General features: G+C 38.0%; 1 protein-coding gene across 33 annotated transcripts in view; it reads left to right on the plus strand.

The window, feature by feature from the left end:
* syd (JNK-interacting protein syd) overlaps nucleotides 1–23,435 on the plus strand; it is a 122,779-nt gene that overhangs the window by 87,527 nt on the left and 11,817 nt on the right. For 23 of the 33 annotated variants that reach the window (XR_011228535.1, XR_011228544.1, XR_011228548.1 and 20 more), the window contains 8 exons: nucleotides 218–377; nucleotides 2,224–2,440; nucleotides 4,675–4,846; nucleotides 5,797–5,811; nucleotides 12,512–12,625; nucleotides 14,969–15,235; nucleotides 20,644–20,799; nucleotides 21,136–21,373. Coding sequence is in view for 3 of the 33 variants with exons in the window: in XM_069324906.1 (XP_069181007.1) it covers nucleotides 218–377; nucleotides 2,224–2,440; nucleotides 4,675–4,846; nucleotides 5,797–5,811; nucleotides 12,512–12,625; nucleotides 14,969–15,235; nucleotides 20,644–20,799 (1,101 nt within the window). In the remaining 30 variants the exon portion in view is untranslated. Of the gene's footprint in view, nucleotides 1–217; nucleotides 378–2,223; nucleotides 2,441–4,674; nucleotides 4,847–5,796; nucleotides 5,812–12,499; nucleotides 12,626–14,968; nucleotides 15,236–20,643; nucleotides 20,800–21,135; nucleotides 21,374–23,435 lie in introns of all 33 variants that reach the window. The other 10 variants (XR_011228539.1, XR_006772998.2, XR_011228561.1 and 7 more) reach the window with 5 other exon arrangements.

The following is a 23,435-nucleotide window of genomic DNA, read 5'->3' on the forward strand; positions in this document are numbered from 1 at the left end:
ATCATGTAACATTTCAGATGGCGAGTGGAATTAGGGTATATTGATCTATACAAGTTGTCCTTTTTTGTACACTTACCCCAGTGAGTTGATCAATGTGACATGTGCTGAAACTTAATGGCATTAGGAACCAAATTTCATTTCTTTTAAATAAATTATCTTGTTTTTGTACTTAAGTGTAATACTGTAGCAGTACCATTAATAACTAATGTTTTGGCAGACTCAAGTGTAGTAGCAGAGGAGGTTGAAAAGATGTCATCTGTCCTGTCAACCATGTGGCTTGGCTCGCAGAGTGGCTCTATATATGTTCATTCAGCAGTCCGCCACTGGAAGCGCTGCCTACACTCGATCAAGCTCAAGGACTCTGTGTTGTCCATTGTGTAAGTTTGATACCCAAAAAAATCCAGTTCATGAAACTTGATTTGGCAAATTTTTAAGCTTTCAAGCTCAGCTTCTTAAGGCAACAGTATTCCAACCTTTAGTTAGGATCTAGCATAATCAGAGCAGGTTGACATACTGGTACTTGTGAGACACTAAAGAATTCTCCAACTTAGACTGCAGCTAGAAAGGGCATTCACCTAATAGGCACAAGTTGACATCACAAGGATAACCAAGCATTGCTCTAGGTGACTACCGAATTGCCCACAAGGTGACTATTCCTGACCACCACCAGGTGGCAGCCCAACAAACTCCCTAAAGCCATCCTCACCAGTTTTATCTGCTTGGTCACAGCAGCAGGTGGAAATCAGAACTATTCATTGAAGTGACTAGAGTTATCCATAAGAACTAAATGTTTCATTCAATGTACTTATGCCACATTAGTGAATAACTTTTGTATGTAGAAAAGCCCTCTGTGTGTACCTTGAGTTTCAAAGCTCATTCTCTTACCCATCCCCTCCACTAGAGGGTACAGGAACAAATGTATCCTGTACCTTGTATGTATCATATGCAATTATTTTGCATTGATAGTGGCATAGATGATCCTGACTGTGATAAAGACTATGTACAACATTCAGATAAAAGTGAATACAATGCTAGTTATGATATCCGGGTGCCTACTCATTCGGCACCATAAATTGCTCAACTTCTGAGCTCCGTCATGTCTAAAGTATGTCACTTACAATATTTTATTTTAGTTCCCACGATCAGAGCATTTTAACAATATAAGAAGGTAAAATAATTTGTTGGAAATAATTTTTTCCGGTGCACCATGGGGGGGGGGTGTCATACAGTATTGTAATGTGGAGGAGTGCAGTGGCTAAGGAGATGTGCCAAGAATAGCTGCCATAGTGTATACTGTGTCCAGGTTCCAGAGGATATGCAGCTGTTAGTTCCTTCACGCAGACCTTCCCCCCTCCCCCCTTGCCAGTTACTTTTCACATCGCTGCAGCACAAGTGAACTTTATTTTCATTATGTTGGCTCCTGCCGACACCTGCCTTCTGGAGTTTACCAAGTGTGATAGCTGTGTTCAGTAGTGTTTTTTTTTTGTTAGCCTAGTGATGAGGTAGAGTGTGGTAAGGTTGTGTTGAGAGTGTCTTTGTTGTGGTGTCGGTACTGCCACCTTATGGTGGTCAGAAATAGTGACTTAGTGCGTCATATAATAGTGGTACCTATGATAACAAATAATACCTGGAAAAGCTTTAGCTCTTATGCAAGTGCACATTTTGGGTGCTCTAGATTAGATTGAGTATTCTCCAGTGTCTTCTTGCTATGACCCCAGCAGGAACATTTTTACAATTTTCCAGCTGAAAAATGTCATTGTCCTGACTTTGTGTGATTCTTAACAAAGGTCAGTAGGATCTTGCCTTTGAGAGCATATGTAATGCTGAGGAAAGTGCTGTTCATATATACTCAAAGGTAGTTTTTAGTGCTTAATATTTCTAATTTGAAATGCATAAATAATTTTTGTTCGAAAGGTTAAAAATTTTAAACACATGTTACAGTTTTTTAAAAGTGCACAGTGTTCTTTGAGTTGTCATGTTGATCAGATCTAGTCAATTAGTGTTAATGAATCAGCAGAAGCAGCATGTGAAATATTTTGAGGAAGCAATTTATCACTAATAATTAATACAGGCAGTAAAGGAAAGGTTAATTTTATGGTTGAGGTAAGTAAGAAGAAGCATAATGCTATAGATCACTTGAGGATAAAAATAAAATAATGTATTTTTGAAATAGATTTTTACCCAAAATCAGATACAGTTACCTGCCAATATTTTGTCTTGCAGACACATCAAGGGTCGAGTTCTAGCAGCTCTTGCAGATGGGACTGTGGCCATATTTCATCGGCAAGGGGACGGGCAGTGGGATTTAACGAATTATCATCTCTTAGACTTAGGCAAACCTCATCACTCCATCCGGTGCATGCATGTTGTGCACAACAAAGTTTGGTGTGGATACCGCAACAAAATTCATGTAGTTGATCCTAGAATCATGAATGTAGAAGTAAGTATTTCCTTGTATTTTAGGAATTAGGGCCCCAGATTTTCATGAGATCATTAATGCACTATTAGAATGTCCCATGTCGAATGTAACTCAGTACTGTATCAGAAAGTCTTTCATTAAAATCACATTCATCATTATCAAAAACCCAGTTTGTCAGTTGTGGGCTTGTCACTATCTCATAAAAACATTGATATTATTATAGACCCGCTGGACTTGGTCAATTTTGGTAGCACTGCCAGGCTCAATCTGTCCTCATAATTTGAAGTATTCACTGCCCATTTTTCCCACTTCAGATGTAACTTTTACTTGTTATACTGTACTTTAGAATGGTTCTTTTAGTGGACAATGGACCCATCCAAAATCTGGATCTCCATATAACGTATCTCTCTTAAGTGATTATCTGAATCCCGATTACGTAGGGTGTTGCTATGAAATCTGTAATATTGAGTAAAATAACTTCCAACTAATATTATTTTTGCCAATGTTTGCTCTATGCTTTCTTATAATTCAGTATAGGTCAGAGTTTGAGTCAGATGTGATACCAACAATGGTGTTCTGAAAATGACTGAGACAGTAATTTGTGTCTCTAAAATTTTTATTTAGAGCAGGTTCCCATGTATTTCATAGAGGAATATTGAGCCTTAGAGTATCTGGCATGAGAAAGTCAATGGACTTTGTTTAAAAACGATTATTTATAAGACTAGTTTTTCTTTTTAGAGTGAACAGTTTCATTTATTCAGAACTGTCTGAATGTCATAAAAATGTCATTGAAAATGTGAATTTGAAAGAAAAATTTTGGCTCTGGGGAAAGTCAATGGGCCTGTTTTGGATAAAATTATATGGCTGGTTTTCATTTTGGAAGCAGCAAGTTTTGACAAGTTTCATTTAAGAGATTTGAATTTGACTCTGGAAGTGCCAGAAATGTTTATTCTGAATATGGTTGAGACCATATCTCATTAATTATTTATTGAAACAGGGATCCAAGCTATTTTATAGAAAATTTTGAGTATAAAAGTTTATGGCAGGGAAAATCTATGTACTGTAATTGGTTCATTTACAACATTAAGGGGTCATGACTCTACATTTATAAAATGAGGTTTAGGGTCTGGAATGTGGGAAATACTGGGGATTAAGGTGGAGTCTTTTTGTAGTGTGTGTGTTACCTTGGTAGATAATCATCACCATGACAGGTTGAAAATAAAATTTGCTCATTGAGCATGGAACAAATTAGGGTATCAATGGCAAGTACCTTTTATGTTGCTCGAATTAAATTTTTAATGGTTTTCCTACATGGGTGCAATATTAGAAGGAATAGTTGGCTCCTTGGGAAATCCATTAATCCATTTTGAAACAAAGTTGTGTGGTTTACTTTAATTTTGAGTTGACACATTTGTTTTTTCAATTAGCTTAAATATGGGCTAGATTGCCTTTGAAATATGGTTTTGAAAAAGGAGTATTGAAAATAAGGCAGGTAATGAAAAATCTCTCTTTAGGACAGATTCTCCTGGTACTTGTCCCTCATGATTGATGGATTTTGTATTTTTGCTCCGTGTAATTTGCCCACTGAGTGCGAGTGATAACAAATTTTGCTTTGAATGTAGTTTTATTAATTTTTGTTGATGCAAAATTTGGAGAAATAGTTGATTCTGTGGTAATTTAATTAAGCATAGTTGAAACTAAATAACTGTATATTGTTTATATTCATTCCAAGTTTGACATTAATTTTTTTGTTTAAGATATACATTCTAAGGAATAATAGGAGGGTTCGCTGTTCATATCTTTTCACTTTGTTTATATCAGGTTACAGCATTCAAAAAAGTAATTTGAATTTATACTTGTAATGCTGCTTCAAATGGTAAGATGAATAGGACAGCATAAAATATTTGTAGAAAGTACTACTTTGTCCATGAAATTTACGAAGTTGCTGCTCATTGAATATGTATTGTGTGTGAATGTAAAGGTGCTTGTTTACATCTGTGAAGGTACACAAAAGGTAAAGATGTACCGTAGCAGCAAAGGTTTAAACACAGAGAGATTGAACTTCATGGAGAACAGAAATGATGCAATAACAAGAAACCCTATATAAGACTATATACTGTATGCAGTTTTGTTAATATTTAGCATACCACTCGATATTTCTGTTTGGGGTGGCAATGCTGTACTTAGTTTGCTTTAAACTGGCATCGTCTGTAACATTTTCTTTCACATTAATTGTATTCTTTACAATCCATCAGAAGTCATTTGATGCCCACCCTCGCAAAGAATCACAAGTAAGACAGATGGCCTGGATTGGCGAGGGTGTTTGGGTGAGCATTCGACTAGACTCAACATTGCGGCTTTACCATGCACACACTCACCAGCATCTTCAAGATGTAGATATAGAGCCCTATGTATCTAAGATGCTTGGTAAGTACACTAGCAGTGTGATTTGTTTTGCTTGCTATGAAGCGTGTCGTTAATCCCTTGGTTGCCAGTTTTATATGGTTTGATCTTTTTGTTATTTTTTGTACCACAACAAGTTACAAAATACTTGGAACACTCAAATTATATCATAAAACTTAAAATTGTTTTAATTTTCTATTTTAATATTTAAACATTTTCCATGATTACATTAATCTTAGATCATCTTAGTTTTGATTTTTCAGTCAAAACTTAACATAAACACTCAAATTACAAATATTTGTTCATCCTAAAAGCCAGAATCTTAGTTGCATCTTAAATTTTAAAGCCCGCTTTTTTATTTTTTATTTTTTTCTGGTCGTTTGATTTATGTTGGGTTCTTAATGAGCAGTTAAGGTACCACAGCTTAGGGAGAAGAATAGGTTGAAGATACAGGTATTATGTTCCAAAACATTACATTTTTGTACTCATTTGCCAGCATGAGATGCTAACTTTCTCACACAGTTATATATACTCTTCATCGGTGTTTAACAACTTTTTGTTTGCTTTAGTATGGTTAATAATTTTTGCCATTAAACATACAGTTAGTAATTATTCCCTTAATGCTTTGAAAAAAAATCTTGGTGTCTGGTAGACTTTTAAAAAAAGAGTTAGCTCACCCCTAAACACTAGCAAGTTAGCAACCATCGGCAGTTTTCTCGAAGAACTGTAATAATGCATCACTCCTCCACTACCCACCTCTACATAACACTCCTCATTAATTTGGCCTGATTTGCCGAACCTGCTGCACCACCACCACCACCATCTGCTGCTACCACCACCACCACTACTATGCTGCTGTGCTGCTGCTGACTGCTGAATCCCTTCCCCCCTCTGCTGTCGTATCATCTGCTGCTTTCTTCTGCTTGCCCCACTGATGCTGTATGATGACTGCCCAATTTTTACGCCTAAAATAGGTGTCTTCCCCGGAGGTATTAACCAACAGTATTATTAAATCGGGAGTCGTGAGCTTAAGATGATGTGTTGATATTCTTGTTTTACAATGACATTTATTTTAAAACGAGTCACTTGAGCCAGCATCTTAGTTCACAATGTCCTAATTTATGATAATATTTTGGGCAGTTGCTATAACATTTTTAATTTTAATCAATTTTGTGTAGAATTTAATTCAAAAAGATAATTGTATTTGTTGTTAACCCTCTTAGGTAATTTATTCCTTAGCCGTTTGTCTGCTAGACATGTTGATCAACATATGGAGAGTAACTTACTGCATCGCTAGACACGTTGATCTACTGTCGATTCAGCATGTTTTAAAAACTTTAGTCGATTTGTTTGTTTCTATTACTATAATTGTTTTCATTCCTGGCAATCGTGGCAAGGCAGGAAAAAACTGCCTTAAATGACGGCAACTCTGGGCTCCCATCAAGCAATATAAATTAATAAATGTACAATAAAAGTTTATTGAAGGAAAATCATTTTAATTGATTTTAGTTCATTTATCTTTCATTTCATTTTTTTACTTAAGAGTGTTATTTTTAATTCAATATTACTCTATCATTTATGAGTTATGAGTGCTAGCCTAATCAAGTGATTTATAATGATAATTTATATTTATAAACAGTAAATTATTCGCAGTTGCTGATATGAATATGAAAGGCTAATGTAGCTTATCAGCACAACATACATGGTAGGATACTTCCTCTTCCTCCCTCCCTCCTCACTTTGTGACCACCGAGCGTCTTGATCAACTTACTCCAAATAGAAATTACTGTAATCGTGGTAATCTAACATGACCTAACATAACCTTCGTTAAAGCAATCCTAACCCAACCTAACCTTCGTTAAAGCAACCCTAGCCCAACCTAACCAGGTTTATCAAACTAAAAAAAAAAAAATTAAGGTGCTCGTCGCCAGTGATGAGACTCTCCATGCGATAACCGCTCCAATCCTAGCCTTAACACGACTAAGTGTATGATGTGCACATCACTCCCTGCACCATGCTACATTCAGTACCATCAATGTTTTACATGGGCGTGCATTCCTAGGTCACTGTGAATGAATGTTTTGGTCTTTATAAAAAGAAAATACTGTATGTATGTTAATTTTCTAGGAAAATTCAATTTTTTCATCAAAGGTGATCAATAAAGCCTATTGATGAAGAAAAGTAACATACAATATAGTAGGCTACCGTATCATGAAATCATCATCAAAATGAAATAAAATAAAATATAATTAAGTGTAATTATATAATCAAAGGAAAATAAATGTAGACCATAAGCAAATGCAGGTGAAAAAGATGAAATTACCACCCAATCTTGAGGTTATCTTGAGGTGATTTCGGGGCTTTAGTGTCCCCACGGCTTGGTCCTCGACCAGGCCTCCACCCCCAGGAAGCAGCCCGTGACAGCTGACTAACACCCATGTACCTATTATACTGCTAGGTAACAGGGACATAGGGTGAAAGAAACTCTGCCCATTGTTTCTTGCTGGCACCCGGGATCGAACCCGGGACCACAGGATCACAAGTCCAGCGTGCTGTCCGCTCGGCCGACCGGCTCCCAAGTATCAATCCATCTATTAGAATCTAAACAAGGAGGCTTTCAAACCCATCCAATGCCAGAACATTACTCGAGTATGCACCATCAACAAGGATATGAAAGGTGCAGCATGTATATGATTTTGTACCTTGGTGAAATACAAACAAAAAAACTTGAGAAAGTTGAGAGGTTTGCGACTAGATTAGTACCAGAGTTGAGAGGACTCGGCTATGAGCATAAGTTGTGGGAATTTGCCTTCACAACCTTAGAAAGTAGAAAATACAGAGGGATATGATCACTACATATAAGATCCTTAGGAGAACAGACAAAATAGACAAGGAAAGCCCTTTTAAATCAAAAGGAGATAGTACAAGGAGGCATTGGTAGAAGCTGGGCATGTATTTGTATCAGAGGAGTGAGAAACTTGTTCTTCCCTGTACATGTAGTTGGCTAGTCGAATGCATTGAGAGAAGAGGTTATTTAAACAAATTTCAACCACAATTTTAAGAAAAAATAAAAACATTAGTGTTGAGAGAGTTACCTAGTGTGCTAGGTATAAATGGATAGGAAGTGGGGCATAACAAGCTAGATCTGACTCCTCTGTACATAGTCAGTGATCAGTAAACATATGTGCATGATCACCCAAACATCACTCTCCACCTCACATGTGGTGTAACCACCCATACACTACCAAAGCACACTTGTCCACCTCACATGTGATGTAACCACCCATGCACCACTGAAGCACCAAATATCCACCTCATGCACCACTCGAGCATCACTCGTCCACCACGCATGTGGCATAACCATTCACACTCTGCTCTTCCACCTTACATGTGATGTAAGCTGTGTTCTGGTCTTTAGATGATAGTAATCCAAGGCTAATTAAACATATCATCATCAAACCCAAAATATTTCTTCACATACGCCAAATCAAAAGCAAAAACCACTGCCAGTATTAGCTCTATTCGTACGAGTGAAGGTTCATACACTGAGAATGACAAAGAAATTAGTGGCATCCTAAAAAAGCTGTATGAGGACATGTTTAGCACTCCAATAAACAGCATGAAAGTGGAAGATCTGGACAACTTCTTTATGTGTGGTATCCAAACCTCTGTAAATATACCTGATAATAACACGAGTGTGGCAGAATTTGAAAGATAAATTTACAACATACCCATGCACTCAGCCCTGGGTCCAGACTCATGGAATTCAATATTTATAAAGAAATGCAAAGTGCCAGTAGCACAGGCACTTAGTAAAGTGTGGAGGAAGAACTTAGACACAGGGGCAATACCAGATGCACATAAATCAGCAGACAAAATTGCTCCCTCCCCTCTACACAAGGGAGGGAGCAAAGCATTGACAGAATTATAGACCAGTTGCACTAATGTCCCACATAATAAAAATATTTGAGAGAGTGATCAGGAGAAAGGTCACCAGTTTCATGGAGACCAATGACCTTCACAAACCCAGGCCAACATGGATTTAGAGCAGGAAGGTCTTGCTTCTCACAGCTACTTGACCACTTTGACAAAATCACTGAGGCATTGGAGAAAACACAGAATGCAGTTGTGGTATACACAGACTTTGCAAAGGCATTCGATAAATGTGACCATGGAGTGATAGCACGCAAAATGAGGTCAGTGGGAATAACTGGTAAAGTAGGATGCTGGATACTCAGTTTTCCTTCGAACAGAGCACAAAGAGTAACAGTCAACCATATAAAATCGACTCTAAGCGCAGTTAAAAGTTCTGTTCCTCAGGGTAGTCCTTGCACCGCTGCTTTTCCTTATTCTCATGTCAGATATAGAGAAAAATACAAGTCACAGCTTTGTATCATCATTTGCAAATGACACAAAAATCAGCATGAAAATTACCTTTGCTGAAGACATTGAAAAACTATAAGCGGATTATTAATAAAGTTTTTGATGGGACAGAAGAAAATAACATGATGTTTAACAGTGATAAATTCCAGGTACTGAGGTACGGTAAAAATGAGGACCTTAAACATAATACAGGGTACAAAACACAATCAGATTTGCCCATAGTAGGAAAGCAGCATGTCAAGGATTTGGGAATACTGTAATGATGTCTGACGACCTAACGTTTAGGGAGCATAACCAAGCAAATATTGCATCAGCCAGAAAAATGATAAGATGGATTACGAGAACTTTCAAATCAGGGATTCCAACACAATGGTTGTACTATTCAAATCACTTGTGCTCTCCCATCTTGAGTACTGCTTAGTACTCACTCCCTCCATTGCAGTTGAGATTGCTGAAATAGAGGGAGTTCTGAGAAAATATACTGCATACATAGACGCGATAAAGCACCTAAATTATTGGGATTGTCTCAAAGCTCTCCAAATGTACTCGCTAGAAAGGAGACGAGATAGGTATCAAATAATATACTCGTGAAAAATAATGGAGGACCCAAATCTACCCAGTAAAATAACAATGTACTGGAATGAACGATATGGAAGAAAATGCAGAATAAAACTAGTGAAGAGCTGAGGTGCCATACCTTGAGGTGCTTCCGGGGCTTAGCGTCCCCGCGGCCCGGTTGTCGACCAGGCCTCCCTGGCACAGGGAAGCCTGGTCGGGGAGCCTCGGGGTCGTAGGTCGGGGTTGGGATCGTAGCCTCCCTGGCCAGGGAGGCTACGACCAGGCCATAAGCACAATCAGAGAACACTGTATAAACATCAGAGCTCCACGGTTGTTCAACATCCACCCAGTGAGTATAAGAAATATTGCAGGAACAACCGTGGACATCTTCAGAGAAAACTAGATAGTTTTCTTTAAGAAGTGCCAGACCAACCAGGCTGTGGTGGATATGTGGGCCTGCAAGCCACTCCAAGCAACAGCCTGGTGGACCAAGCTCTCACAAGTCAAGCCTGGCCTCAGGCCGGGCTTGGAGAATAGAACTACTCCCAGAACCACATCAAGCAAGTATCAAGCAGGTATCAAGTTTTGTGCCACACATTATTATTGTTAAGATTTTTCTATCATTAAGTCATGTTTTAAAACTGAAATGTATTTGGTCAGTTAAAAAAACAAAAGTATATTATTATTATTTTAATTATTATTATTTTTGTAACTGCATTATTAAAAGCTTTTGTCATGTAAGTTGCATAAATTTGTACCTCCTCTTTGGCTATTGTGAACGTTTTACTCAGTTTAATATTTTTGTGCTTCTCAACTGCTTATTGTCTTCAATACTTAAATTATACCTACTGATTTATCACATGCTTTTGAATGGGTACATTCTCTGGATTTGTATCTAATGGCACAAGGAGACATTATTTTCATATTTTAACAGGTAAGGAAAAAAAGTATTCATACAAATTTGCAAATGTAGACTGGGAATTTTGAAAATGGCTTGACATATAATTCTGTATTATATCTGTAATTCCCTGCTGGTAACCTCATCACTCCTAGATACAGTAATGTCATTATTCCTGTGAAACCCTTTGTCCAAGTGAGTAAAAAAATTTACTTCAGGTTACAATATTTAAGCACTTAAAATACTCTCCTCTTTCAGACTTTCCTTTTAGTTTCTTAATGATGTTATTTTAAGTACTCGTATGCATTTTGTATTGTTATCAATGACCAAACTACATAAAGGACGTGATGTGTCTTAATGTAATACCTCACATGTCAGTTTTGTTAATTAACCTTAAGTGTGTTTATCACGATCATGGGCCAAGCTGGGTTCTTATTAAGAAATGTGGTCATTTAAAGGCTGCTGCGTGCACCATTGTTAATGACGAAGGCCGTTGGTCCAGATGGCATCTCACCGTGGATACGAAAAGAGGGAGCAGAGGCATCATTAGTAACAGGACAACTATACAAAATGTAAAGATGGCTAATGTAGTCCTGGTATGCAAGAAGGGAGAAAGACAGGAGGCGCTGAGTTACAGGCCAGTGTCTCTAACTTGCTAACCAAATCAGCTCTGTGCTGGAGGCATTAGAGAAACAATGCCAATTTCACAAAACACACACACAATTTACAGTGTGTGTGTTTTAAGTGAATTTTTTCCTTCATGGGGAAAATTTATTGGTTAAGTGCCACCTATTCTGAAAGTGAAATACCACCATAAGGTAGATTATTTTGACCTAAGTGGGTGTAGACCAATCTGATAAAAGCATTGAGCCTTGATTTTTAATAGTAGATAAAAGAACAATTGGTTCTTGTATTTACTATTAAGCAACAGCTTGTTGGACCGAGCTGTTACAAGTCAAGTCTGGCCCTGGGTTGGGCTTGGGAAGAGGAAGAAAATTATCAGGGGAAAGTGCCAATCCATTACAACTATATAGCAATTGAAAGGGGTTAGGATAAGGATTTGAGATGGGACAGTGGAAGAGGAATGGTGCCCAACCATTGGACGGTCGGGGGTTGAACGCCGACCTGCATGAAGCGAGACAGTCATTCTATTGTCCAGCCCAAGTGGTTGGGCACAATTCCATTCCCCCAATTCCATCCCAGATCCTTATCCTGACCCCTTCCAAGTGCTATATACTGTATATGGGAAGAACAACTCCTCCACAAACCCCATCAAGGTATAATCCAAGTAAACTTAAAAGATTTGTTCAAAGAAAGAGTGGCATTATAGTGATTTTGTCGCTGTGCCATCTACGACCATTTATTGCCAGCATCATCTTAGCTGCTGTTGTTCGTACATGCTTGGAAACGTACATAGTACGTATCAGTTGTAGTGCCGCAGTTAGTAGCTTCATTTTCAGTGATACTCTTATTTTCATTTCAAAATTCAGAATAATGGATGAAGAGTTAAAGTTTATTTGATCAAACTCCTGTCGTCTGTTATTTTCAAATATGAATTAAAACTCAAACTAAATCAGAACAATCTGGCCACCAGTTGGTGTTCTCAACATCGACTAAATTCAATCAAAAGTTTTAAAAACAAAAATAAAACCACAAAATATTTAGTTAGGCATATGTTATTTTTCTAATAAAAAAAAAGTTGTAGAAGCCAAGAACGTCCTTTCTGTTAGTCTTGTCATGCAACAAAGATTTAATTTATAATTATATAATTATATATAGATTTATATTTATATTTATATTATTATATTAAAACAAACTTCATAAACATTTAACAACAGTACCTGTTCCAGGGACGGGCAAGTTGGGCTTCTCTTTTGTAAGAATAACTGCCCTTCTCATCTCTTCAAATCGGCTGTGGATTGGGACAGGGAATGGTGTCATTATTTCTGTCCCTTTGTCTGAGAGTAAGTACTGCATGTTTTGCGACTCATCCCTTCATTAATCCATTCTTCTAACCCTCCTTCACATTTACTTGTCTCTATCTCAGTACTGTAGGTGATCGTACTTACACCTAGTACTGTAGGTGATCGTATTTACACCCAGTACTGTAGGTGATTGTACTTATACCCAATACTGTAGGTGATCGTACTTACACCTAGTGCTGTAGGTGATCGTACTTATACCAAGTACTGTAGGTGATCGTACTTACACCTAGTACTGTAGGTGATCGTATTTACACCCAGTGCTGTAGGTGATTGTACTTACACCTAGTGCTGTAGGTGATCGTACTTACACCTAGTGCTGTAGGTGATCGTACTTATACCAAGTACTGTAGGTGATTGTACTTACACCTAGTACTGTAGGTGATCGTATTTACACTCAGTGCTGTAGGTGATTGTACTTACACCTAGTGCTGTAGGTGATCGTACTTACACCTAGTGCTGTAGGTGATCGTACTTATACCCAGTACTGTAGGCGGTCATATGCCATCTCCAGTACTGTTGATAGCATATTTTACTTCATCTTTTTCTATTCTTGTTCCCCTCCATCATTATCTCCCCACCTCATCCTCCTTCCCCTTCCATCCACCCCTCCATCCACCCTTCCATCCCCCCTCAATTTCCCCGTCCCCCATTCATCCCCCCATCAACTCCCCCTCCATCCCCCCCTTCTCTCTGCATCCCTAATGCCTTGCCCCACCTTTTCATCACAGTTATTTTGTGTTTTTACCATCTCTCTCACTTCAGTATGATGTAATTTTATTTTGCAGGTTTAGAACCGATTCTAGTTTTATCCATGTACTGTATATATTATGAGATAATTCATGTCTCCATTCCAAGGTTACAGTTTGAGTTCTTTCAAGCTGTTCCAGTATTTTTAAGTGTTTCACAGATTCTGTGGGCATTAAAATTAAAGGCTCTCTGTATATTTCCGAACTGTGTTCTCTCACCTGCCTTGAGAGGGGATGTAGGGGCCAAGCAAGTATAACAGTTGATATTGTGCCAGTGCTCAGAAGAGTATGATCATTGGTGATCCATTCCTTGTTTTAGTCAAGGCCTTTATTTATTATAAGATTACATCTAGTGGTGTTATCTCTTGATCGTTACTGATGGGTGAGCTATTGGGAATACATTGAGAAAGCTATTATTAGCAAGGATTTGTTTTTCAAAACTTTATCACTGGGTAAAATGTAGGTGCTGCTTTGTTCATAGCATTTGTGAAATCTTGTTTGGTTCTCTTTTTATGGTATTGTACTGTATCTAAGTTTTCTAACTCGTAAACACTACTTGACCCTAACTGCCTTGGACTTGTATACAGGATACCTATAAATTCTTACCTATATATGCTTGTGGGAGGTTCAACCTACTCTTATTCACTTAGCACTCTACTTTGTTATATCCATTTTGAAATCTTTGGTTTGAATTGCCTTCATCTACCTCTTGATTTCTTGCTACTGGGTTCACTAACTGTACACTATGGTAGTACTTCTTGCAGCCATGTGATGGTTTGTGTGTTTTCGGCTTTGACTCATGTCCTAGTGCTTCTCATCTGGATCAACCTTACCTTGTTCACTTTGTCCCTCAGTATCATGATCATTGTGACTATATCTCATCTGGATATGCCTCTTCCCAGTGTTTGTAGATTTTATTATTTAAGTCTGCCCTCATAACTCATTTCTTGCCTGTCCTGTGGCAAATAGCTGAATCTTTTCAATTGTATTTCTGTAATTACTCTTAAGTGTAGTTACAGGGTGAGAGCTATGTTCATGGTGTACCCCTTTCCCAGCACTCTTTGTTGTATAATGCTTTGGTACTTCTGACGGATTTTGGCCTCCACCACCTTCTCACTTAACTTGTTCCAACTGTCTATCACACTTTTTGCGAAAGGGGATTTTCTTATATTTCTTCGGCAGCTTTGATTAGTTTAAACCTACGACCTCTTATGTATGTGATAATACGACTCGATAATGATCCAGGATGGACTGAAACGTTGTTGTTTCTCCATCTTCTGATGTGTGGTTTGGTTATCATATCTTCAACCATGTTATTGTGACTTATCTCCTTATCTGCTTTTGGTGCATTAACATTTCATTTCCCTGCAAATTAATGAATTACAAGATTGTGCTTTGGAAGTTTATTCTATTATGGAAATGAGTTTACTAGTATATGTATGCTGTAGTAGAAACAAGTGGTACGTTTAGGAATTATTAACTCTATCATGTGCTGTAACATTAAGCTGTTTTCATCTTTGAATTATGATTACCTATTTTTTGGTATTAGTCATCTAATTGTACATTTTTTGTACAGATGCCAATCCTCGACCAGTAGCAAGCAGTGGAAGTAGTGAGAACAGCACTGGTGGTGGAAGTACCAGTAGAGGGACTAGTGGAAGTAGTGGAGGCATGAATGCTGGAAGCAGTACCAGTAGGATGCCCGGGGGTGTAATCCGAGTATATTCCGACAATAAGGACCAAGTGATGCCAGGTTCTTTTGCACCATATTGCTCTATGGCTCAAGCTCAACTTTCCTTCCATGGGCATAGGGATGCTGTGAAATTCTTTGTGGCTGTACCAGGTATGTACAATTTCAGTTTATCATTTATGTAATGTGTGGGAAACTACATTTGAAATATTTTTAGTGCCCAATGTAGTGATCTTCCATTCCATCAGTGGACTTGATGATTTCTAAGATATAGTAATTGCTCTGTTAAGCTTTTTTTTTTATAATAGCCATGTTTACCTGTCAGGGTTTGTTCTTCAGCTTTCCATAATCATTCTGTACAGTATATCTCAAATTTTCTTGTAATTACCTAAGTGTGGTTACAGGTTAAGAGCTCTGCTTATGGTGTCCTGTCTTCCCAGCACTCTACTCTTTGTCATATGACCCTTTGAAACTCATGGGTACCATGTCTGGTTCGTAATCATCCATTAGTTGGATCCCTTACTAGGAACTATTCTTTTTGACATCAGTAAGTAATGTTTTGTAATATAAAAAGAAAAAAATAATGATTTAATTTTATTTGAGTGCGCACCAGGAAATTAAAGTCATTTTAACTGCACATCACAAAAATGTTTGTCATGGAAAAATGTGCTGAACTGCATTTGTAATAAGAAAATTCAAGAGGGAAATTGCTACCAAAAATCAAACACACCAAACATACACGGGAAGGTAACTTTGCTCACTTATTAGTTAAAATTCACATGGTGGGAATTACTAAATGTAAAAACTTAATTAACAGTTACATTATTCTGCAACTTATCCAGACCAATAAGGTCTTCCATGTACCCTGGACTTTTCCACACCCATTCCACTCTCCAGGTCTAGCTCACCTTGAAAAATTCTTAAGAGTTATTTTAGGGCTGCTATTAAGCTCCTCCCTCTAATGCACTTAAGGCCCCCACCTTCAGGCACACAAGGACAATCACCAGACTAGGCCTCCCACACGGTGATGGTAGGCTCCTATTCACATGGAACCAAGTGCCCTGGACACTGTCTTGTACATGGCAATTTATCAACTGTTGTAACCTGTCGTCAACGCTGTGGAGTGTTGAGAGGCTGCTGTCCACTGAGAGAGGGAGAGTGGGCGGTTGAGTGTTACTCAAATGCCTCAAACATTGTCCTAGTGTCAAACAGAATTATGGCCCTCATCCTGTGTGACCTGAAAGCCTGGGAATGAAGAGTGAATAGGGAGACAGAAGTAAGAAAGAGAATAAGGAGAAAGAGGAGAATAATGTAGAAAATAATAGAGATTTCCCTAGTTATTACACTACCGCAGTTAAACCACAAGAGGCAGATGCTTTTTACTTGGATTTTCAAGCTTCCTGGATGCTAATTAACACTGTCAAAAGAACAAGAATTATTTTTGTTGTGTTCACCATGGGTTTGTCGGCTATTAACAGGTGTACAGCCCAGGGGTTAACCTGCAGTGAAGACCAACAGGATTAAATGAAAAGATATGGTGTACAGGTCTTTTGTGGTGGTGTTGATTCTACCACTTAACAATGACTAGGAATCGTCACACAGTGAACCATTCTGGAGTTTACCAGGGCTCTGTTTTGTAATCTCTCTAATGCCAAAATTCACCTGGAATGGCATTTAGAGTTTTATCTAAATGTACTGTCAATATTTTGATGAATCGACTTGAGAATGGTCCAGAACGGACCGAAATGTCGTCGTCCCTTCACCTTCTAGTGTGTGGTCTGGTCAACTTACTTTAGCCACGTTATTGTGACTCATCGCCTGCATACTGTCAATATACTATGCTGGATTGAGTATATTCTCTAGTGTCTCCCAAACACCAGTATGACCCAGCAGGTACGGTTTGATAAGTTTCTCGATGTTACATTGGTAACATCGAGGACATTGATCTGTCCTGATTGTGTGAGAACTTAACCAAAGGTCAGTTTGAGCTTGTCTTACAGAGCAAAAGAGTTGGATAACTCAAAAGTTCTCTAAACTAATTTTTTTCTCATGCTTTTAAATGTTATTTTGAGCCATGGTGTCAGGAAATATTTTCAATGTCTAGTATTGTAAATAGCTGCTATAATGAAATACAGTGGAACCTCTATTAACGAGTGGCTCTATTAACGAGTTTTTTCCAGTAACGAGCTCGGTGCCAGAACGGATTGAACTCGTTAATAGAGGTTCCACTGTATGTAAAGAAGCAGAGATAAGCAGTCATAGTGTTCAAATTACATATCCTTAAAGTACTGTACGTTAACCAGACTGCCATTATCAGTCTGCTATTGGAGTGGAAGGTCACTCTCCAGTACAATTGTAACTGATTTTAATCATAGCAAAAGTTTGTTTTGGTTTTTGCATTGGATTCTTTTTGTACAGTTATCCTTTTTTTTACAAAGATGCTTGTCTTGATTTTTATACATTGTTAATGGTTTAGAGGAATTATTAATTTGTATTAATTTTAATTGGACCTAGTGCTGAGTCATGTCATCTGTTTGGTTGTTCACATATAAATATTTAAGATATTTTTAATATCATTGTTATTAATTTGGATTCATGATTCAATGTGAGCATGATGCAGTTTATTTGGGAAATGCATTGAAATAGCATCAGCATGCCATTTCTAATAGATGAACATGCTGGTCGCCAAATAATGATAATACCTGTTTTATACTCGGGTATTATATATTTCTGTTGCTTGTGTGTTTCAACTGGCAGCGAAGACAGTTCATTTTGAGTACTCTAGCTGTATTTATTTTACTTACTCTTAAAGCTTAACTACTGAGTTTTTAATTCAGAAAAAAGATAACTGAAATTAAGCATAATATTTCCTCTTGCCTGTTGACCCAATACTGCTTATTGCGACAGAAACTTTCAGCAGCATTGTGTCATCATTTGACTATGTTTAAATTTTCTACAGTACTCACTGTTCTTATAAAGGGGACAGTAATACTGATTAAAATAACCATTGCCTTTTCTTGCCCAGAGTTTACTATCCAATATATATTAGTAGATACGCTTGAACTGTCTCTCAAAGAGAACATAGATAATTATGACTAGTTGAAGACGTCTACATTATATCTTCTTTGCATTATGGTGCCATTCTTATTAGGGCACTTACTTAGCTCCCTGAGCTAAGCTAAACACTGGTTCAGCCAAGCCTATGGTAGATGAATCTTGACTCCAAGACCTCTTACCGGGAGCCACGATCAGTACTTAGCGTAGTTTATGGAGTTACTTTGGACCCCCCACCTGAAAATGGCATTTCACTGGAATTGAACACTTTATTTTCTGTGGAGAGCCCTATCAGCTCCCTGGAGCTATCAGACTGATATTAGCTATACAGTATTAGTTTGGGGCTTCAGTCACATGGAGTTCTGCCTACCGGGAACCATGAGCCAGAACCTGGTTCCCTTAGAGAGACACAGGGAGCAATGGCCTATGAAAACTCCACTCTTTTGAGAGTATATTCATGTCTGCCATCAACCCGGGTTAGGCATCCAGAAAGGTAGGCGACTGAAAATAGACCACAACTGGTAGAAAATTGCAACTCAAGATGAGCAGCACAAGAATTTCCCCCAAGAAAAAAAGGTAACAAGCAAATCATCATCAAACTGATGCGCCACTCGTTCCCCCCCTCCCCCCACCTTTTTCATCTTAGCTTTTGTTTGCTCAGTCTCCGAACTGGTGAGTAGTTGGCCGGCTCTGTGGGGGGTGGGGGGAATTAATGGTTCATCGGTTTAATGATGATTTGCTTGTTACCTTGTTTTTCTTGGAGGGGGGGGGGGGGTTCTTGGGCTCTGTTCGGTCTTGGGTTGCAATTTTCTACCAGTTGGGGTCTGTTAGACCTACCTTTCTGGGTGCCTTACCCCAGCCGATGGCAGACATGAATATACTCCCAAAGAGTGGAGTTTTCGTAGGCCATTGCTCCCTGTACCCCTCTGAGGGAACCAGGTTCTGGCTTATGGATCCCGGCAGCCAGAACTCCAGGTGACTGAAGCCTCAGACTAATATAGCTAATATAAGTCCAATAGCTCCAGGGAGTCTCCGGGGCTCACCCAGAAGATGGCATTTCATTACATTCAACGCTGGTTTTTTGTCTTATAAACTTTAAACTTTATTATTTAATTTGTAACTGTCACGATGTTTGTGTTCTTCTGTTGAATGTAACTGCTATAGCTGTCCCTTACCCTTCGTTACTAATTATGTACTGTACTCTACTGTGCATGTTTTATGAACAAGTTTAATATTTGAATTTATTAGATGTGTCTCTTAGAATTACAATACTGTTTTTCTGCATGATGATTAATTGGTTGCTTTAATTCATCAGACTTTAAAAATTGAATGGCATGAGATTGAAAATGAATAATACACAGTATAACCTCAAATATCCACACGTTATTGATCATAGTTGTTGAGGTGCTACAGATCAACCAGATGTAGAGATTGTGTTTGGTAGGACTTACCCCAAATCAAAGCAAATTTAAAGTGAAATTTGATGTGCAGTGGAGAATTGCTAACAGTAGTTAAAGGCCGGTAAATTATGTAGACTTTTACTGAAAATTGTTTCTGAAAAGGGGAGAAAATGTAAATTACAGTATGTGGTTTGAAAACTCAATATTACGGAATCATCTTTTGATCTTACAATTTTCTGGCGGTGGTGTTTGTGTGAATCAGCCACCTGTGATGTCAGAATGCCACAGCCTGTGCTACATAGCTGCTATGGGTAATATAGATTCTGATTGATTTCATTGGTAGTGTCATACTATGTGAGGATATTATTACCCAGACAGGCAAACTGTTGGAATACATTGCACAGTATTCTTCCATTATTTTGGGTACACGGAGGCATTTACTTGCTCTCTTTACCTAAAGGAGAGCGTTTCATTTCATTATAAAGAATGAAATCATAAATAGTATATGTTGTGGTTTTTAATTTATCATCAATCGAGACCCACATTAAATTAAAAAAACACTATTTGAACCTAAACAGTCATTATAGTTTTCATTATGGGTTAGGGAGTAGAATAACTTTTGTAGATGTAATAATAATTTTATTTTATAAAATACTTTTTTCGTAAATTTGTATTTGGTTTGTTGTAATTCGGTTTTTATAGTACTGTTAAAAAACTATATACTTTATTGTTGAATACTTGTGGCTGCACTGTCAAAAGCTAGTTAGTTCAAAATCTTTAAGGAAAGGTACTTTTTATCTTTAATAGTGTTTTGTTATTAAATATGCTTTTATAATCTCGGCTTGAGATCAGTCCTTTGTGTTATGTACTTAAAGCTTAATTTATTCAAATATTTTGTGCAGTTTCTTCTCTGCTATCACATGCTGTGCCCTCACACCCTTGCACTATAAAAAAAAAGCTGTAGACTTGAATTAACAAGTTTTCAAAATTATCTGTTAAGTGTTCTGTACTTTTCCCTCCCTCACGTCCCCTGAAGAAGGAAGCCCTGGCTGCATGAGCTTGTCCTTTGTGCATTTGATCATTAATATTAGCCACACACACACACAGGCTCAGGTGGGTATAATGCCCTTACAGCCGCACCAACTGCGTCTTCGGTACGGGCCATTACGGATACTGAACACGACGAGGACGTTGAGCCCGAACAGAAGCCAAAGAGTATGCTGGTAATATCTGGTGGAGAAGGATACATCGACTTCAGAATTGGTCAGTGTTAGCTCGTGTGCTTATTGTTTTCAAACTTTAAGAATGTGACTTAAGTCCTATTCTGTATAAACCAATTCTTGTTTATGCTACATGGGTATGTATATATAATTAAGTAATAAACCCTGCTTGTAGACTAGTAACTTAATGCTCTTTAGTCGTAAAGAAACTTTTTGAAAGTATGTTAATGTTACATTCCATTTACAGTAATGTTTAGCAATAAAGCTTTTCCTTGTACATTTGCATTTTCCTTGGCTTAAGAGAGTTAACTTGCATTCAGTAATTTGTGACTTGCCTGAGATTATGTGGTGTGCTTGTTTTGATATTTATGCCTCACAGCTGACGAGCGTGAGGAGGATCGAGACACAGCCAGTCACCTACTAGTATGGCATATACCTGTGGAGGACAATCTTTCTCACCTCCATGCCCAACCTAATTCCTCCACTACCACCTCCTCCAACACCTCCACTACCACCATTACCACCACAACCAACCCCATCTCGGCAACCATCAACGGTCATTCGTAGCAGCCTTGCCATCACCACTCGGACAGCTACAGCCTCTCAGCCAGCTACGGGTACGCGCCTCTCTCACCTCAGAGTCACAGCACCACGGTCTCTACTACTCTTCCTAGTTACCAAGGATTTGACCCCCATCTTTCTAAATTGACAGCTACATTCATTTTGTGAAAACTTATTTAGTATAATGACCATTTTTGTCTTTTATCACAGCTTAGGAGCAAGAATATCTTGTCATTGAAGCAGTGTGTGTATAAAATATTCAGATTATTTTTAATTTTTTCGTCGTGTCTTTACAGGTAACATTTGATTACTTTTTTCTTTAGTTTTTAAAACACTTAGCTTAAGTATGAGCACCATCTGCTTACCCCTTTCACCTGTTCTTTAATTTTTGTCTATTCATTTTATTTGAGTATTTTTTTATAGTTAAAATTAATAAATATCCCAATAAACTTTTGGAAAGTCACTGAAGCCAAAGGCTATTTGCACTCTGATTTCTTAAATATTTTAAACAATGATGTTCATCTAGTGTGGGTCAAATCTTGGGTTGCCCTGCATGCAGCTTATCCAAGGTCACGTAGGTCACTGCACTGCATGCTGACCCTTTAGTTCGTGGATCGGAATGGGTCAAATCCTGTTCGTTCGTTCGTTTTCTCTCTCTCTTTCTCTCTCTCCCTCTCCCTCTCTCTCTCTCTCTCTCTCTCTCTCTCTCTCTCTCTCTCTCTCTCTCTCTCTTTCTCTTTCTCTCTCTCTTTCTCTCTCCCTCTCTCTCTCTCTCTTTCACCCTTCCTAATTTCCCATCTTAACAAATTGTAGCACTAGTGTAGAACTCCCTAACAAGCGCTTGTATCAATATACATCAGTTAACACTTTTTGTAGAAGATAGATGTTAAAAGATCCCTTTTCTAAATTCAGAAGCTTTTAATACAGATTATTTGCTGAGAAGGAGTGTAAAGAAGTAACCTTTCCACTTTGGATATTCAGTGTAGCTTTTATGATTACCATTTTCTTTTATTAGCATAGAAGGTAAACACTGTGTTACTTAAGAAAATATCGGATCCAACTTTACGCTACAGCTTTATATGTTGTCATATATGTCATGTCTCACTTTATTCTATTAAACTAAGCAATTAAACACATTTTCCGTTTGTTCATTTGAAGCTGTGTCAGTGTTCAGTTTTGTCATGAAATTGTTGAGGAGGGCAAATAGTGTTACATATTTGATACTGTAAATGATTTATATGTTCGTCATACACCCCCTCTGCCTATGAGATTCTGCTGTGACTCGGTCGTGAAGAGGCAAATACCTGTGCTTTCTGTGGTGGCGGTAATCATATAGTCCATCTGGTGAAATTAGTTATGTTCTCCTTCTTGTATAGTAGGATGGATATGTGTTTGTATGGTGATGGGCATTGACTATTTATAAATCAGGTATCAACAATTCTCAAAGCTTTGTTGTGTCAATGTGTTTTGTGTTTTCATGTATATTTATTTTTCATTCACATAAAGATATTTGTATTTTCAAAAGTTCCCATCTGCTTACAAATTTATGTCTGTCACATTATATTAATTTAATCATTTATTAAAAGTCTTGGCCAAGCTTTTTAGAGGCTGTGTGAATGAGGAGCCTTTGACCATCACTGGGTGGGAGCCGCAGCACCCGGCCTTCAACCTCTGCTTGCTTATTTGTCTTCGCTTCCTTTTATATATATTCGCCAGGTCGTGAGTTCAAGTCACTCCATTGCCTCAAAAGGATTTACATACATACATACATACATACATACATACATACATACATACATACATACATAGAAGACAGGAAGACAGAATACTTAGTAGAGACATGATCACCAAATACAAAATATAATCTCAGGGGAATTGACAGGGTGGACAAAGACAAATTATTTACCACGGGTTGAACACAAACAAGAGAACACTGGTGGAAACTGAGTATCCAAATGAGCCCAAGAGACATTAGAAAGATTTTTTCAGTGTCCAGGCCCCACGTGTGTGTGTGTGTGTGTGAGAGAGAAAAAATATCCCGTTGATTGGAACTACTAAGCTTCAAAGTTGCACAAATATCGAGCAAGCTTTTCATTAGATTCTTGAGCATGGTTTGAA

Source organism: Procambarus clarkii, chromosome 15 (genome assembly GCF_040958095.1).
Source record: "Procambarus clarkii isolate CNS0578487 chromosome 15, FALCON_Pclarkii_2.0, whole genome shotgun sequence".
In the NCBI taxonomy this organism is placed as follows: Eukaryota; Metazoa; Arthropoda; class Malacostraca; order Decapoda; family Cambaridae; genus Procambarus; species Procambarus clarkii.